The sequence below is a fragment of the Empidonax traillii genome, unplaced genomic scaffold, assembly GCF_003031625.1.
Source record: "Empidonax traillii isolate 1590-97213 ecotype Southwest subspecies unplaced genomic scaffold, ASM303162v1 scaffold62:size2133460, whole genome shotgun sequence".
NCBI lineage: Eukaryota > Metazoa > Chordata > Aves > Passeriformes > Tyrannidae > Empidonax > Empidonax traillii.
Window position 1 is genome coordinate 567,142 of NW_020955255.1, and position 17,546 is coordinate 584,687.

Sequence of the window (17,546 nt, forward strand, 5' to 3'; positions counted from 1 at the left end):
TGTATTACAGTATCCTGTAAATGCTGAGGTATGAAAGTGCTGGAAGGTATTGGATGTATTCATTAAACTGTAATGCTTCTGGGTTAGAAGGAGTGACACTAAAATCACAGCATCTAAGCCTGGGATGAAGGAACAATTGGGAAGTTGCTAATGTGTGCTCTGTGTGATTTTGTGTAGAGGAGCTACTAATAGAGGGTGGAAGAGAAGAAGCATTTTGTATTGATTCCTAGGCTTTCTGAAATGTCTCTGTGTGACTTGTCTGAGAAATACAGCATAGGGATTTTGGTGGAGTATTTTTTTCATATATGAATTTTAACATTTTTCTGTAATTGTTTTCAAATAACTGCATCAAAAAGAATTGCCAAAAGGCAGACATCTGCTGATTTGTAGCAAGAGAAACTATCTACCAAAAGAGAATATTTAAATCCTTCCAGCAGGTTTTTGAAAATGCAGTGCCTTTGGGAAATGGGAAAAGTGTGCTTTTTCAGCCACACTACATTTACAGTTCTGAGATAGCTGTATTTGGTGTAGATCTAACAATATGAGCATACAGAGAAATACCATGCCACAAATTCAAGAGTAAGTGATCTATCAAACTATGATGAACCAACAGGTTAATGACTTTTTTTTAATTCATCCTAAAATTTCTCAAAGTTGATTTTTTTTCTGAAAAAAACCACAACATTTCTTTTAATATCTTCCAGAGAGCATTTAGCTGCTGAGCCATCACAGAAAATTTTATGCCATTAACTTCAGTATGGGAGGAAATGTGACAAATACTTTGTCTTTTATATAATCTTAAAAGGATGTGAAAATTCTTCTTACTTAGGTTGTGAAGATAAAACCTAAAGTGCAAGATTTTTGTGCCTTTCTTTCTTCAACAAATATTTTTTCTATTTTTGTGAACACGAATGAACTGATTATGGTCTAATTTCCCCCTAAGCCTTCTTGACATTGGCAGGCCAGTGCCTTTTCTGTTTGGCTAGTGGATGGAGTTTTCTTTGCCAATGTGCATCCACCTGAAAGGCCATGCTATAGTGTTTAGAAATTAGACTCTTAAGGTTTTCAGGTGGTTGTATTTGAAAAATACGTGTATATATTTCATATTTTAGATCCTTTGGGTAGTGTTATTTTAACTTCAGCCCTTTTATTTACCCTAATTTTCAAGTGGCTGGTAAGGTGCTAAAAATAGGCATTTAATTTATAAGGAAAATAAATACTTGTGTCAATCCTGTAATCCTAAATAACTTGAGAGATATATGAACTCTTAAATTCTTTCAAGTTTGCTTATCTCTATGAGAAACTTCAACTGTAGATAGATAAGCAGCCATAAATTTGCTATTTTTAAAGGCCATTATTCAGCATACTAAGAGAAATTGCATAGACAGTGTAAACCTGTTGGGTCATCTGGTCCATGTAGCTTTACAGTAGTCCTGCTTGGTGAAACTCTAAAGGTTGGCAGCTACCTTATGTCTCCAATTAAGTAGTTTACCTGGAGGAGACTTCTACACTGGATGAATGAAACTGTGATAAGGTAGAAGGATGCACTGGCATGCTTCTGTGAGCCAGCCTTGCCACCAAGGGATCAGGTGTTAAATGTGTTCAGTGATGAGTAGAGAGGGACCTGCTCTCTCCATAGGGTGTGGGAGTGTGGGCTCTCTCCATTTTAGGGTGTGGGGGGGAAGGGGGTGGGGAAAACCCTTTGTACGTAAATGATGTGTTGGTTTCATGTAATGTGAATTGATTCTCATTATCATACCATGAATGTTATAAAATTCTTCTCTGTGAAGGTGATTATAGAAAAATCTGGATATAGCACATACAAGACCCTTTGTTTAGTCTTAATGAGTTATTGTATTTATCTCTTTCAAACAATTAAGACTGAATTTTCAGCTATCTACTATTGAAATGTTACTTATATCTCAATAAACTCAAGATGTTAAGAATACAACATTGATTCTTAGTGTAATTTTTATAGGGTTTGTCTTTACTCTGTGCTAACCTCTTTAGTTTCTCTATGTGATTCCTGTTATTGTGTCATAAGGCTCTTGTTTTTTGCTGATGGGATAATGGTTTTGAATCTTTACTTTTTGAATAAATTTAAGGAAGAAGAGCAAGGCCAAATATTTCTCTTAAACATCAAAGCATACAAGAAAATGACACCCTTTTTAAAAACTGCTTACATATTATAAATAGGGTAGTATTATTTTCTTATGACTAAAAAACATGAATTATTTGCAGTTTAGAAAATCAGAACCAAAATGGCTGGTTTTCTGAGTCGTCTTAATATGACTGAGCATATTAAAAGGTTACAGTATCACTTATTAAGGTGTCTTACACAAACCTCTTTATTACAGAAAGATAGATGGAAGACAGTCCTTGTACACAAGAGGTTTCTAGAGAAAATATTAAATCTTAGAATTCTCTGCTGAATTCTCACAGTTTCCAAACCAGTATTTCCTCTCAGGGAAATTACATGGGTAGTGGCACATACTTCTCAAATATGTAGCTGCAGCAATTTTAAGGTGAGAAAAAGAGAGAGGACACTGGAGCTGTTCCTACTACTCTGCATTCTGGGGGCTCACTTCTGGAAGACTTGCACAAGGTTGGCTTAAACAGAAGCATTTTCATTATAAGCAAATGAATGGTTTGAATCCTGCTGGGGACTACATATATTAAAATAAAGCACAGTTAAGCAGTCTGATAATGAACTAGAGTGTTCACTCAGTGGCAGGACTGAGCTTTACTGAGGAGTATGAGTTTAAAACTTGGAGAAAGATGGTCAGCTGGGGTCAATGACTTATCTCCTCTGTTGGAAGAAGTATCTTTATCAGGTTCACAGTGGAAAGGTGAGTCTGGAGTTCTGAACTGTAGTAGCAGCCAAAACTGAGTGGTTTTTTTTTGTTTTTTTGTTTCTGTAAATCTGCAAACAAGGTCAATTGGAACCTTTGAAAGGTCAAATGCTCAGGTGACACCGACAGTGAAACCTCACAAACCTCTTGGTCCTTTGCCCTCTTTGCTTCCTTTCTCCCACCCTCCTACCCCTTGCTAATAGTATCATAAGTTTGGAAGTGATGGGAATGCATTGTGTGCAGAGAGCAGTGCAACCTGCCTTGTGAGTGGCAGAGTTCTAGATCCAGCATTGGATTCAAATCTAATGATAATTGACAGGATGATGGTAAAGAGAGAGACAGGAAATTCTTTGGTGCTCAGATCCTAAAAGGGAATCTTTATCTTATTCTACTGTTACTGCCTTTCCCAAGACTAGTTTATTCCACAAAGGTTCTTCGTTTAAATCACTCTTATGTTAGTTGTGGTAGAATTGCTGCCATGCCTAAATTACAGGATGGATTGTGGTGCTGTGGTGAGGAAATCTGTGTCTTCTGGGTTTGTGGCTTTTAACTGAGACCACTTAAATTTTCAAGTAATGCATTTTAGTTAGATTATACGTTATCATAGATTGTTTATATATGTTAATAAATTTAATAGATGTTTTCAGTGCAAATAAATGGTAGATGTGTGCTCCTGTTGTTAATGATGTATTGGATAGAGTGACATTTGTAAGATGTGCATAGATGACAAAAGCACTTAAGGAGAAAAAATGTCTTTGACTAAACTTGTGAAGTATATCTTTTCTGAAGTGAACCCAAGGTAGTTTCATTGACATTAAGATAAACAGACAACAGGTGTTTTGTATTTTGGAAAAGTAATTTACACAGAATGAGAATTATGCCACATAAAAATAATTTCCTATCTCCTAAAAACCCTAGAAATGATCCTCGATATAAGTCAAAAAGTCTGTAACACTTCTGGGAGAATAGTCCAGGCAAAAGAAGATTATTGTGTACAGGACAAGCCATAATAAAAACTGTCAGTTCTGTCAACCCTTCTGTCTAAAGTCTATAGAGGATTAAAAGGATATTGAACATCGTGTAACAGCTGTCTCCTATGTGAAAGGGATCACTGTTGTGGTGAACATAAATGTACCCATTTAAAAAGCTCCATAAGGATAGGTGTGGCTGAGCCTCAAGTGGCTGGTTTGGCAGATAAAGTGCTGCTTTCAAGGACTGGAAAGAGCACAGTCTGCTGTCTAAATAGGTAGTATCAGCATTTTATCAACAAGTGTGTTTCTTGTGTGTCTTTTGCACTTCTGGAATAATATGGGATACCATCAAGTTTCGTATCATAAGCAGCAAACTATATTTTGTTTCTATGATGTTGAGAAAATATTAATATTAATGTGAAATTTAATCAGTGTTAACAGAGAAGTTGCAGATTGACTTTTAAGTACTTGTTTTTCTAACTCTAAAAGCTCTAAGGTTTAAATAAAAATATGTTGTTGACAGTATAAAACCTGTAACTAGATGTAGTTTTTCTGGGGCAGTTTAATGAATTTTGAATGTTAATTAATAGTTTTGAAAACACAGCGATTTCATAATGCTGAATATGAAACAAGGAAAAGGGAACAATGTTTAGACTTTAAATTGCTGTAAATCTGTAATATTTCAAGTTTTTGTATTTCAAATTAAAAAACCCAAGTTTTGATTCTGAAGTGAATGGGGCAAAATAGTCTACCTGATACAGCTCTTACTCAGAAGGTGCAGGTTTCTTAGGAATATGAAAAATAGATAACTATCCAGATTACAGAATGGATTTTTTTATCTTTATGTTCTTCTTATTATTATAATAACATTGGTTTTGAAACCAAAGAACTCTGAATATTGTAAAGCAATATATAACAAATGGATTGTAAAAACAAAGCGTAGATTTCAAGATACTGTAAATAAATCACCCTAGTAAAACTCTGTGGAAGGGCAAGTCTGAGTGGGAGTGAAGGAACTAGTGAAAAGTATCTAGTGATATTAAAAATAAGTGTATTTTTAGTAATGATATTGATTTAATATGAACTGCATGTAACAAAGTTACTAGTGGAAACAGGTGCTGTTTATTTGATTTGCTTATTCACAGATTCTGTGAGAGTTTATGGGAAAGCATTTATTATCTAAATATTAAAATATACATATTCTGTATTAAAAATAGTTTTGTTTTCTGGTATGTCAAAAGGACACTATTTTCTAATTTTAATCACTCTTTATAACATCTTTATTCTGTAACTTAAATTGGAGGAATACAATTAAAGTAATGATAAACATACTATATAAAATGAAGTGGGTGAAAGGGAGCAGTCTTTTAAGTTAGGTTGCAAAATGATAAGTGAAAAATTCTGTAAATTTAGTAAAATGACAGGAGGAATTTCAGAGCAAGGAGAATATAATTTCCCATGAACTGCTGTGGAGCAGGCTGATCACCACAGTGCAGAGTGGTACCTCAGCTCTGAGTGCAGAGCACTACCTGGCTGTGCTCCCGCTGCTCAGTGAGGGTGTAGGAGGAAATCCCACCAACCTACTTTTCTTCTGGTTGCCTGCATTTGCATTATGTCTGATCACAGACCAAGGTAGCACTGCCCTGAGTATGCAGAAGAGATGTCATTAGGCAAGGACAGTTTTAGTGCAGAAATGGAGGTGCTGAAGGGTGATTGGCAAAAACTCAGAATATGAACTGAAAAGTGACTGGTGCACACTCTCCTGCACCAATTTCATAGATACCTGATGGCGGATAGTGGGTCATTCTTTTTTATATATTATCAATTTTTTCCATTAAAATAAAGTTATTATGAAAGATGATAAAAAGTTATGGGACCAAGAAGTGGAGAAGTTTCAGATAGATGAGGAAAAAAAAAAATTACAGAAAAAGGAAGACAGGCAAGCAGAAGCAAGAGGAGAGGAGAGTTCCTGCACTTAAAGGGGATTCAGAAGTAGATGAGAAAAGAATTATGGCTGTGTAGAGAGCCAAAGAAGAAAAGAGAAAGATGAGGCATTGATGAATAGAATGATTTGGAGTCTATGTCCATATGATTCACTACCTCTTAAGTGTCCAAAAATAACCTTGTCTGTAAGTGCCATTATTCTGCACTAGGCTAGGAGGTTTTTGTGTCTGAAGACTAACTTTCAACTCTGAACATTTCTTCCTTTTAATAAAAAGCACCTCCCTTACACATACTGTAGCTGCCAGCAGCAATGTCATGTCTCTCTCTAATTCTGTAGAGTGTCTCTATTTAAAATTTTCTTCCTCTGGTTGTCTGAACCTGCTGACAGAGTACTGCCATTTTTGTGGGTCTGCAGAATGCTTACAGGACTTCCAGGTGACTGAGAATGCAACAGCGATGATGTGGGAATCTTTCCTTCTTTCTTTAGTCATGAACAAGTATTGGCAATGTACATATTTTCTTTATGGTTCCTGTGCATTGCTAACAGGCTGGGAGTTTCTTTTTCCAGTATTACATATCCAGGACCTTGATGCCTACTTGTCTGTCTTTTCTGTGTCTTGTACAGTTTCTGATGCCCTTTGTGCTCCAGAGGTGTTTCTTGGTTATTCAGTCTGTTTCTTCTGTAGTCCAAAATTATGTGTTCATAGTTCCAATTTAAGGAGAAGAGAAAAACTTATATATAATGCTCTTCTGCAACAAAAGGCAATGGGTATTCCTCTTGGAAATGAGTTAGATTTATTTGGAAATTATAGACTTATTTCTTCCTGACATGCAGTTTTCTTATTTCACTGTTTACCATCCCCAGCTCCGGGTTTAGAGCATGGTGCAAGAGACTTGGAACAAAGAAGAGCCTTGACATCAAAGTTGTGTGTTCTGTTCAAACTGGCCTATTCACTGGGTGGAATTAGCTCTGCCATTCTCTTAAAATTAATTGACCAAAGCCTCAGGACGTACACACAGAACATCATTATGAGACCTGTGTGAAACTGTAATGTGTGTATCTGGGCTATGTCTCTGAGTAATGAATAAAGTTTTAGAAATTTCTGCAAATAGTAGAGCTGGAAGCCTCTTTTCAAAATGACTGTTTATGTCCTGCAGAAACCCGTGTAAGTGGATTAGGATTCAGTGTGCTTCTAAACCTCTGCCAATGGTAACCATAAAGGTTATTTGGCCTGTTTTGTCATACATGAAAATCTGATAGGTTATCAGCAACAATTCGTTGTGGAATATTACTCTGGATTATCTGTTTCACTGCTGGCCTTTCAGTGTACATGAGATTACACTTCAGGGAATGTTATTGCCAGTTATATAGACAATTGTTCACTGCAATTTTAGGTAACAATATAACTAAATTCCACTTCTTTGTTTAGAAGCAGAAGTGTGTTAAGAGCTGGTCTAGACCTAGAAATGAGACTGTTGGTCAGATATTTTAACTTTAAATAAAATACTGGGTAATATTTTACAATTAAACAATGAAAACTATTAACTGAAAATTAATCTTGTCTATGGCTTCCTTTTTTCTTTTGCAGTGCAAAGACTATGGTGTTCCCTTTTATATGGAAATCAATATGCATATAAAGTGAATATGGTGTTTTTTAAGATTCAGCACAGCCTATATGTTTCTAAAAGAGATGCTACTCGATGAACAAAGAGGGGGAAATTTTATAATAAAGGGTGTTTTCAGATAGTTGGTAGGATTTTTCCTATATTTTTACTAAGAAATGCTGAGATATATATTCTGAGATTAGTACAGGCCCATAGTCCAGAATGTTGTTTATCTGGGTGTTTCTTTAGTAGTGAGCGTGTAGCTCTTCATTTAATTTAGTAGGAGCTAGCAGGTGAATTACAGACATTTAATCTGACTTTCTGATTCGTTGTTTACATTATTTTGAACCAAAATCATAGTAATAAAATAACCTTGTAAAATGAAAGATGGGATTTCATAGGGTGAGAGAGCAGTTACAGAAAAAAGGAAAGAAGTGTGATACTTAGTGTTTCTTCGTATGGGAATATGCACGTGAATTTGAAGCTCATGGTAATTCTGGTGTATTCCCTTATGCATGGTATTTTGCCTGTGATTTTTGAAAGGATCAATCACTTACAGCAATTTATGTAATAACTTTCTGGTGGGTGACTCTACTACTTTATTTATGCTTTTTGCCTGGTTCACCAGAATGCAATACCTTTGCTCCTTTGTACAGTAAATGCACTCTGTAATATCTTTTATGGTATGGTCAAAGGATAATTTATTGTCAGATAGAAAAATAGGTCAACACTAATGTCACTTGATGATCAACCCCCCAAGTTTAATAAAACACCACACCAGCACGCATTCAGCACAGTGCTTGATGTTTTATTAGGACTACAGTACCTTACAGTACCTAGCTATAGCAGGAGTGTAATTACTGAGCTGTCAGGGTGATAAGTGGGATTAATGGCAGCCTGGTGCACTTTAGTCTGCAGAGTGCTTGGAAGATGGTATTATTATAAGAGAAAGTCTGTACTGGTATATTCATGGCACCCTCCCCTCCTCCCCAAAGCTCACATTCAAAATTGCGTTACCCGCCCCCCCCCCCATCCCCCCCAAGTAGCTGACATTTTCAACAGCTGTTATTTTGTGAACCAGCTCAAAAATCAAAAGAGAAATAATTTGGTAAAGATGCTTGCTAGCCACAACGGGTAATCTGTACACAGCTTATCCTGCCAGGTGCCATTCTAGTCAGTTTTGACATGAGATTGTGCTATATATAATCCACAGAATGTGTTTTATGTTCAGTGCACTCCCTTTGGTCTTGGATACAGCGCTGTTGTTTTTGGAAGAAAACCACACTGAGGAAAGTGAAGAGTAAAACGTCTTAGCGGAATTGTTGCCTTCTTTAATGGCGTGATTTTTGACTTGTGTTATTTCCATACTGCCTGCACAGGCAAACTGCTCATCTGAGCCCTCATAACGGTGTTATTTTCTCTAGCGCATCTCCTTTTTTGCTGGCTTCTGGTACTAGAACTTTGTTTTTTTTTTTTCAATCTACTTAGAATGCTAAAAACACCCTCTTGACTCAGTGTTCAGGCCATAACCTTTTGAGGTTCCCACTGTCCTGCCTTTGTTTGTTAAGGCATTTATAGCATATACCTGTCAGTACTGGGCAGTGCTGGGTATAGGTAAACCTGCTGATGCTCTTCTGACATCTCGACTAGTTCAACTAGTAACCCACTATGATGTTGAACCTGGATTTGGCTTTTTCAGGTTTCTCCCTCTCTTGCAGCCTGTGGGACCTGTTTTCTTTAAATATATCCTCTGGGGCCTTTTCTCCATATGTAGTCTTGTGAGAAAATCCAAAAACCCCTAGCACATGTGCCTTTAAATTTTTCTGGTACCATAGTGTCTGCAATACCCATCTAGATGATAATGAATAATAAGATGAAAGTTTAATTAATCTTTTACTTAACTATCTTTGCCTTCTTTCTTATTCTGCCCTTAATTGAAAAAATGACAACAAAAAAAAGCCCTCAATGCATGCGGCTGACAAAGTCAGGCCAGTGTTTCACTGCAGGTATTTCAGTAATTTCTTTCATTTTAATGTGCTCTTCATTTCTTTGTGCCTGTAGTCCATTGACCTCTTGAGCTTTTCTGTGTTTGAAAATACTCTGTCTCAACCAGTTTCACAGTGTTATTAACTGTCACTAAATAACAATAATTAAGGTAGACTTGTGGAACTTATGTAAGTAGTTGGGCTCAATAAGTAAAAACCAAATTTTATTTCATTTTCCGTAGATTGTTAAACCCACAGTTAACATAAATTCTGTATGATAGTAAAGCAATATTGAAAGAGCATCTGAAATAACTTAATGAATTATAAGTAGTAAGGCATTTGACCTATGATAATAATTGATCTTTAAAACCAGAACTGTGTACAAATACCTTTGTATTTAATAGAGAACAATTTTACTTCTTCAGCTGACTTTAACCTTTTTGTGGTAGTTTTGCTTACTGTAAACTGTGTAGACTACCTTGAGGGCTTAATCCTTAGATGGGACTTGTACAAGCAACCACATCAGTATATCCTCATGAATGACTATGCAGAAACAGACAATCTTTATTATTTAGTATGTTTCAATATACTGTTATGTTTTATCTTTAAAAATTACAAGAAGGAGGATCTTGGGGATTTTGGTTGGGAGTGTGCATAAGACTACTGAATTGTTTTCAGAGGTCTCAGACTTATCACAATAAAGTCATAGAAAAGTGACTTGAAAATTTATCAGCTATTCTTATACTTTGGACATATAGTAAAAAGTAATTACTTCCTCTGTGGAAATACTGGGGGTTTTTTGTGTTTGATTGTCCAGCATTCAGAATTTAATCCAGAATGACACTTCCAGAACTTCATTAATAAATTCAGATTCACAACAGGAATGTTTTCAGATGGAAAAATGAAATGGTCAGAAGTTTAGCAATCTTGGATTCCAGGGGAAAAATTACTTCTGTGTAATTTGTTTCCTAATACTTAGACATGTAGTTCATATGTTTGTAATGGCACCCCCTGCCTCCCTATGTTAAGTGCAGTCAACAGAACATAACTAACCTGTGTGGATGAAAGTCAATAATGATCATGTAATGCTTTCAGGCTTTAAATAGAAATATTATCAAAATGTTCTTTATTAGTCCTTTGTGGCTTTTCTTCCAGCATGCTAACTTCAAAACCTTGTGCTATTGGCAGCATTTGTATTCCATGTCTCCTTGACACATTTTCTTTTATTCCTGTAGATGCTTAAAGTGTGCAGATGCCCCCTGTCAGAAGAGTTGCCCAACTAATCTGGACATCAAGTCATTCATTACAAGTATTGCAAACAAGGTAAAGTCAGGCTTGCAGTAGTACATGGAGGGAGATAACAGCAGTTACTTGCACTTCTGTGGGTGAAATTGCATTCCAAGGTTTATCTTTGTGAAGTCTTAAAAAAAAAAAAGTGTTTGGAACGGATGTTTTGAAGTTTGAGTCAGCTGATTTTTAAATATTTTTACTTCTGTTCTATGCCTGTACAGATATGTATAGTGCAGATCTATTTCATGTCACTTTTTATATGAAGTCTTTGGTTTTGATGGTTTTCAAATACAGTGATATTCAAAACCCTGAGCATTATAATGTCATTAACCTTTTTACTACCTGAAGTATTACAGTTACAAACCTTTTCTTTTGTTAAAGGTGGGGGTTTTGGGATAGTTTTATTTTTTTTAAGAAGTGATTGTAGTTTAAATTTCCTTTGGGCAGAGATTTGGTATGGAGGTGGTCATCTCAAGTAATGTTTGCTTGTACTTTATAGTAAGAGGCTCTGGTTAATGCAAATGTAGTCACTCACTAGGACTATTAATAACATACTACAGGAATAAATGGAACTCCCTCTTCAGAGGTACTGTACTTTTCCCTTTCTTAATAGGCTACTATACTGTGATCATAATGAAATCTTAAAAACATTATTCTGAATTGTGGTTTACAAGTGACTTTTAATGGTCAGAAATAAATAAAGATTACTGCAAAGTTGATGTGACAAGATTAATTAGGCTGTCTGGGATAGCCTAAAGATGACTGGATATTGATTGCCCCATACCTTTTAAAACTTACTTCTCATCTGTGGAATCATTAGCCGCCATGTGATTTATTTGTCTGTATGAGCCCAACTAGACTCATAATCTGCTGAGGGTGCTGCAAAGATTTTCTGTCTGCCTTTTAAGCTCTAACATGTCTCACTCTTGGATGCAGCTGAAAGGGCCTACACAGATAAAGCTGTAGTGAAGTTGGTGGGCAACAGCAGCACCTCCATGTGCAAGTGAACAGCCACATTGATTTTACTATACTGTGTGTGACACCGGTAAATTCTGCACCTTAATAAGAAACATTAGCATAAGAACAGATATTAAAATGTGTGTATCAATTATAATGTGATGTTATTTGCAGTAATTGGTATTATGCCCAATATATCCGTACAGACAGTTTTCATATATAGTCCATACCCTGTCATGCTGCATTTATTTTCGTGAATGTAGGCATCTGTTTGCGGCCATAGTATAGTTTGTGGCATATTGGTGCTTATTACCTCTTCAGGCATCGTGAAGCAGGCAAACTGAGCAGAGAAGGTACAAGACAGTAATGAAACTGCTATTCTGCATCTCATCATTGTGCTATAGTTTGTTTAGGAAAGCTAAAGCAAATTTTATGAATGTATTTTACCAGGATGGTCTTTTCTTATAAAGGATTAGTTATGTTACTGCTTTGAGTAGGATAGGGTGATATGTTGTTGAGGAAAGAAAAAGGGCCTGCTTATCAAAACATAAAGCTGGGAATAAGCAACCAGGGAAGATGGATTGAAGACTGCAACTGAAGGTATCAGAAAAAGAACTAACACCAGCAACATCCTGGTACAATAAATTTGGTGGGTCTCTTAGACTCTGACTGCCTTGACTATATGATGCCTCTCTGTGACTTGACAGAAAGGGTAAGTAATTTTAACAGCTGATTCATCCTGAATTCTGTGGTTCCATTACAGAGCAGAGAATATCAAGGTGGGGTGACTGCAGAGCTTTGAGAGTTGTGGTTTGGCAAAGGTATACTGAGATGATAATAGTAAACTGCCTCAAAGGTTTGAAGTAAAGTCTCTGCCCTGCCAAAGCCAATGGGTACAATCTTACTGATTTTAATAGGGCCAAAATTAACCTGTCAGATGGTCAGTGAGGTGGATCAACCCTATAAAGTTTGGGCTGTTTGGTGATGCCTTTTAAATCCTCTTGGAAGCTACAGGTGCTAGGTAAGACACTGGATCCCTTGGTGTTTTATCAGAAAATCCTGCTATAGAAAATAATTGCAATGTACTACTTTTTTCTCAGGAGATTTAGCAATTTTTTTTTTTGGTGGAAAAACCAAAGTATCTTAGATTACTGAAATGTAACTATAGCATGTCTTTTTGGGTCCTATCCATATCCATGAATAGCTTCTGTAACCACTCTGAAACTAGATTTTATAAAAGCTTTTGGTAACTGCTTTTACCTCATGTTGATGTCTGGTAATTGTGTAGACAGAAGGAAAAACTCAAACATAGGAAGTTTTAAAAAAATCTTATACTTGGTTTCTGCTGTTCAAGATGTTAGGATGGAAAACTGCATGCCTAAAATCAGTGCTGCTTCTGTGAAATCAAGTTTCAAGTTTCCATTACTGTATGTTTACATACAGTCTTACCCTTTGCAATCTCGCCTTACCCTGTTGGAAGGAAACTTACATAGCAGCGTGGTTGTGGAGGCATTTCCCTGAAGCTCTAATGCTGGTTTTAAAAACAAACAACCGAAAAACCAAACCAAAAAACCAAACTCCACAAAATTAGAAGTGAGTAAAACCCACACTGGGATATGCTTAGCAAGTAGCTGAATTCGTGAACTGAGAAACAAGACTAGGAAGTCCTGCATGCTCTCGGCAAGGGTGCTGGAACTAGACAATCTTGAAGGTCCTCTTCCAACCCAAACCATTCTATGATACTGTGTTTTATAGCATCCATGTCAATGGCTGTGCTTCCTGTAATTCTTGTACAAAGCAACTTAAGAAAATTAACAGTGCATAGAGGGAACCCAACCCTGACTTGATGACTGCAGTCTGCCAGGCTGAATTTTCCTTTGGATGTATTAGTTTCTGGTGCCCTTGCTAGAAAAGATTTCTTTTACAACAAATTCTGTTATTCAGAAAAAGTAACAGGAAATTTTTCTAGTTTCCTTTATTAATTGAACTTTTTTATAGGTATAGGAATGTACTACTGTTTTTACAGTACTGCACTTTAAAACTCCTTGTTTTATGTCAAGCAAGCAATAGATATAAGGTGGAAGTTGAGAGGGGGGTACTAGAAGTTGAGGTGATTCATAGCCATGGTAGAGTCTGTGGGAGAGCCCACTACCATGGCTGCTCCTGTGTTGTCCTCTGCCCTCTTTCGTTCTGCTGCTGTGGTGATACCTGCACCATACACATTTAGAGCAAATAAAAAACAAGAATAGTGTGCTTTTGAACATGAAAACTTGTAATTTGTAATTTTGAGTTTTTAATATAGCCACTAAGTAATTTTTCACTTCATTTTGCTAAACTTCTATTGAAGTAATCACTTGGATATCATTCAACAGCCTGAATATTCAGCTTGAAGAATATTTCTGTATTACTGTCACAGAAGTACTTCCTCAATACGATCAAGGATACATGCCGTTGAAGATACTTTTCAAAATGATAAATCTGGTTTTGCTGTTTTCATCTTGTAAATAAACATCCTTTTTTTTTAATCCAAAAGCTTATAAATATATATGGTAGCTTCTAGAAAATTAAATAGGCAAAGCATAGAACATTTAGGTGTTTGAGGTCAATAAAATCAAGAAATTGGGATGTGTTTTCTAGACTTACTGATGTCCCTGTCCTGCTTCTGAATCTCTCTTCATCACTCGAGACACTCTCTTCAGCTAGCTACCCTTCCACTTGTTTAGGGAAGATTCTGTTCAATAAATTCCTTGTCCTTATCCTTGTGTAAGCAGTGTTGCACGCAGGTATTTATTTAAACATGATTCATTATTAATATAGAGTATTTAGACAGCAACGTACTGAAAATGAATTGCGTTGTGAAGTATTTAAGAGCTCTATTGTATGCAGTTTGTTTTGTTGGAAAACGACTATAGCAATCATAAAAGGTCAGGGATTCTTGTTCACTTAAGCCTGAGGCTTTTTAGATATTTACAGGCCATGTACAGTGTAGCTGTTCTGGCTGTTCTGCCATTAGACCTGAGCTCAGGAGTAGAAGAGGGACAGGGGAGGAGGGTTGTTTCCGCATTGAGAGGGTAATTGAATTGCCAGACTCAATGAGCCTTGAGCCTCTTTGAGAAAAAGGACGTCACTTATGCTGTATTGTGTTAGCTGCTGTGACTCAGTAGAGTATAGGCCACAACTTGCATTCTCTTTTTCCATACAAACTGTATTACAACTCCACTTTATAAAGGTACAATCTATTCTATTGTGTCTTCCCAGTTCGTGTGTCTCAGTTCATACAGACTGCTTGCAATTGTATCTCTCAGAGCCCAGACTTCAAATTCACCATGCACACATCACTGCTTTTCTAATATCTAAATATCAGAAAGTGGCAAAGTATTTTGACTTCTAGCTGTCCTCTCTTTAAATACAGTCATCACGTTGTAAAATGTATATTCTTTGTTTTACAATGCACAAGTGCTGTCTTAGTTGTTTATTTCTTTAAAGGAAAAAAACACAAAAACAAACGTAGAAACAAACACTAGAAGAAACCCAAACATGTTCAGCTGCTGCAGCAGAAAGCTTTGTCCCCTAACCCTGAATGAGTTCCAGGGAGATTTTAGGATTTTATGTCTTCTTTTCCCTGTGTTGATATGTCAAAGCAGAAAGGAATTGGTAAAAAGGAGCTCTAGCGCTTGTCGTCCTCTGGAACTGGCACAAGCAAATGTTTTACAGCAACAGAAAATCTTAGTTTCCGAGAAGCATCTTTCAGCCTGAACACTTGAAGGCTGTCCAGCTTTTCTCCTGTTCAGCAAAACCATGTGCCAGAGAAACCACCCTTTAGAAAACAACTGTTCCTCACATGCTTACCTTTGAACTGTTCTGTGAGAGTCTTGGAGCTTTTTGTCATCAGACACCTTTATAGTTGAGTAGTAGCATTGAAAAACAACTCTTGGTGGGGATATTAACTTTTGTTACACAGCACAGGCATAAGGTGTGAGTGGCTCAGCCTTTACAGTCTATAATGAAAAATTGGGGTTGCAGAAGTATCTTTGTGTTATCAGTACTGAAAGAACACACTTTGTTGCTGTAGCCCTCTGTTACCAGCTCTCACATTTTTATCCCAAGCCTTGCAGTATTACAGTGATTCCTGACATTGACTCAACAGTTTTCTCCTTGTTCAGAAAGACTCCCAAACCAAGTTAAAAACCCACACCAGAAAACAAACAAACAAACTCAAAAAACAACTCAACCTCCCAAATCAACAAAGCCATGCTACCCACTGGATAAAAGGTGGGTTGTTCCTGGGCTGTGCAGAACATTGCAGGGAAATGGAGGAGGGAGAAATCAATGTCAGGAACAGTAAAGAGAAACTTGTGGAGCACAAGGGTAAGTTTTAGGATTTCAGAGAAATCTTTAGGTTTAAATGAAACCAAAGGAAATTGGTGGGGGATTTTCAAGAGAGACATTTTTTTTTTTTTTTCAGAGGAGAAATAAGAGAGGGAACAAACTGGAAAATAGAGAGGGATACCAAGGAATAAAGGTGAATGTGAAGTTTGGGAGATTGAGGAAGTAAAGAAAAACATGTTTGTGGTAGTATACTGGAAGTGAGAAAAAAGGAAAAATGGGTAGACAGAGGAAGACAAGATACAAAAAGTTGTTGAATCACTAAGAGAAAATGCATGAAGCAAAGATTGCAGAAGATTGACGAAAAGATTATGACAGGTGAGAGAAACAGAATGGTGTTTTTCCTGTGCCAGAGGAACTCTAAGTAAATTAACAAAAGACATCTATATGCCATTGCAAAGACTGTAGAAAACCATGAGTCACAGTTCATATGTAAAATACCTTAAGTGGGATACTGTTGGTACAATGAAGAATTGTGGAAGTCAGAAAGCTGCTAGATGACTGGTAATTATGATATACCGATAGATGAAAATTATCACAATTAATCTCTAAGTACTACTTTGAGGGCCTAGGTTCTTGAAAGTACTGTTTTATTCAGTTTTCTCTTTTAATCTTTGTGTATTTCATGTCACTAAATGAAATAGTAAGGAAAAAAAGTTTAAAAGAAAAAGTAGGGACGGTGTTAAATTGATGCACAGGAAACAGTGACTCTTCTTGAGATGTCTGTTTGTACTTAGTGTAATGGAATGGCTGACAGCTGGTTTCAGTTGCCATAGTGTAATTATGTAGAATAGACTTTTGCGATGACACTATGTCAATTAAGGAATCTCTCACATTCTAGACTACAAAGGACAAAATGACAGTACAAGATATTTCTTCCGTTCTTTTTCATAAAAAGATAGTGACACTGTGTGAAATTACAGTCCTGTTATGATGACACAAGTCAAATGATGTGAAAGATTTCTGGATTGATTAAAAATCACCAGCATTATAATATAGAATATGTATGATTTGATAAGTTGCTGTTATGTTTTGTTCATTCTTCTTGGGAAGATATTTGGGGGGGGCTGACAGACTGAGGGTGTTTCTTGTTATATTTGAACTGGTGTGTGTCAATGTGAAAAATGCTACTTATATAACAACATACTTTAAATAGTGACTCTTCAGTCTGTGGAAATATTTTAATCCAATACATCTTGAGTAAATTTTAAAACCATCGCAGAACATGAACTAGGGTAGGAGATGGTTATATTTTCCCGTATATTTTTCTGTGTCTTCCATTTTTTAAACTAAATCCAGACGAAAAAAAATTATTACTTTTTTCTTCTTTCCTGTTAAGGTATTCAGACTGTCCCCAAATTCTGATAAAGTCAGTGTTTTTATTTTTATTATATAAAGCGTAATAATGCATATTCTTCATTGTTTTTATGAAAAACGCAATATCAAAACACCCTGATGCATAATGAATTTATATAAAAAGCTCTTGAATTGAATTGAAAGAAAGGACACTATAAGCATTTCCTGATAATAAATGCAATTTCTTCTGGTCTCTTAGT

At 36.3% G+C, this 17,546-nt stretch overlaps 1 protein-coding gene across 1 annotated transcript in view; it reads left to right on the forward strand.

Annotated features, from left to right (window-relative positions):
• DPYD (dihydropyrimidine dehydrogenase) overlaps positions 1-17,546 on the forward strand; it is a 314,495-nt gene that overhangs the window by 58,819 nt on the left and 238,130 nt on the right. Inside the window, exon 4 of the mRNA XM_027880005.1 lies at positions 10,593-10,680. Coding sequence (XP_027735806.1) covers positions 10,593-10,680 — 88 coding nt within the window. The remainder of the gene's footprint in view (positions 1-10,592; positions 10,681-17,546) is intronic.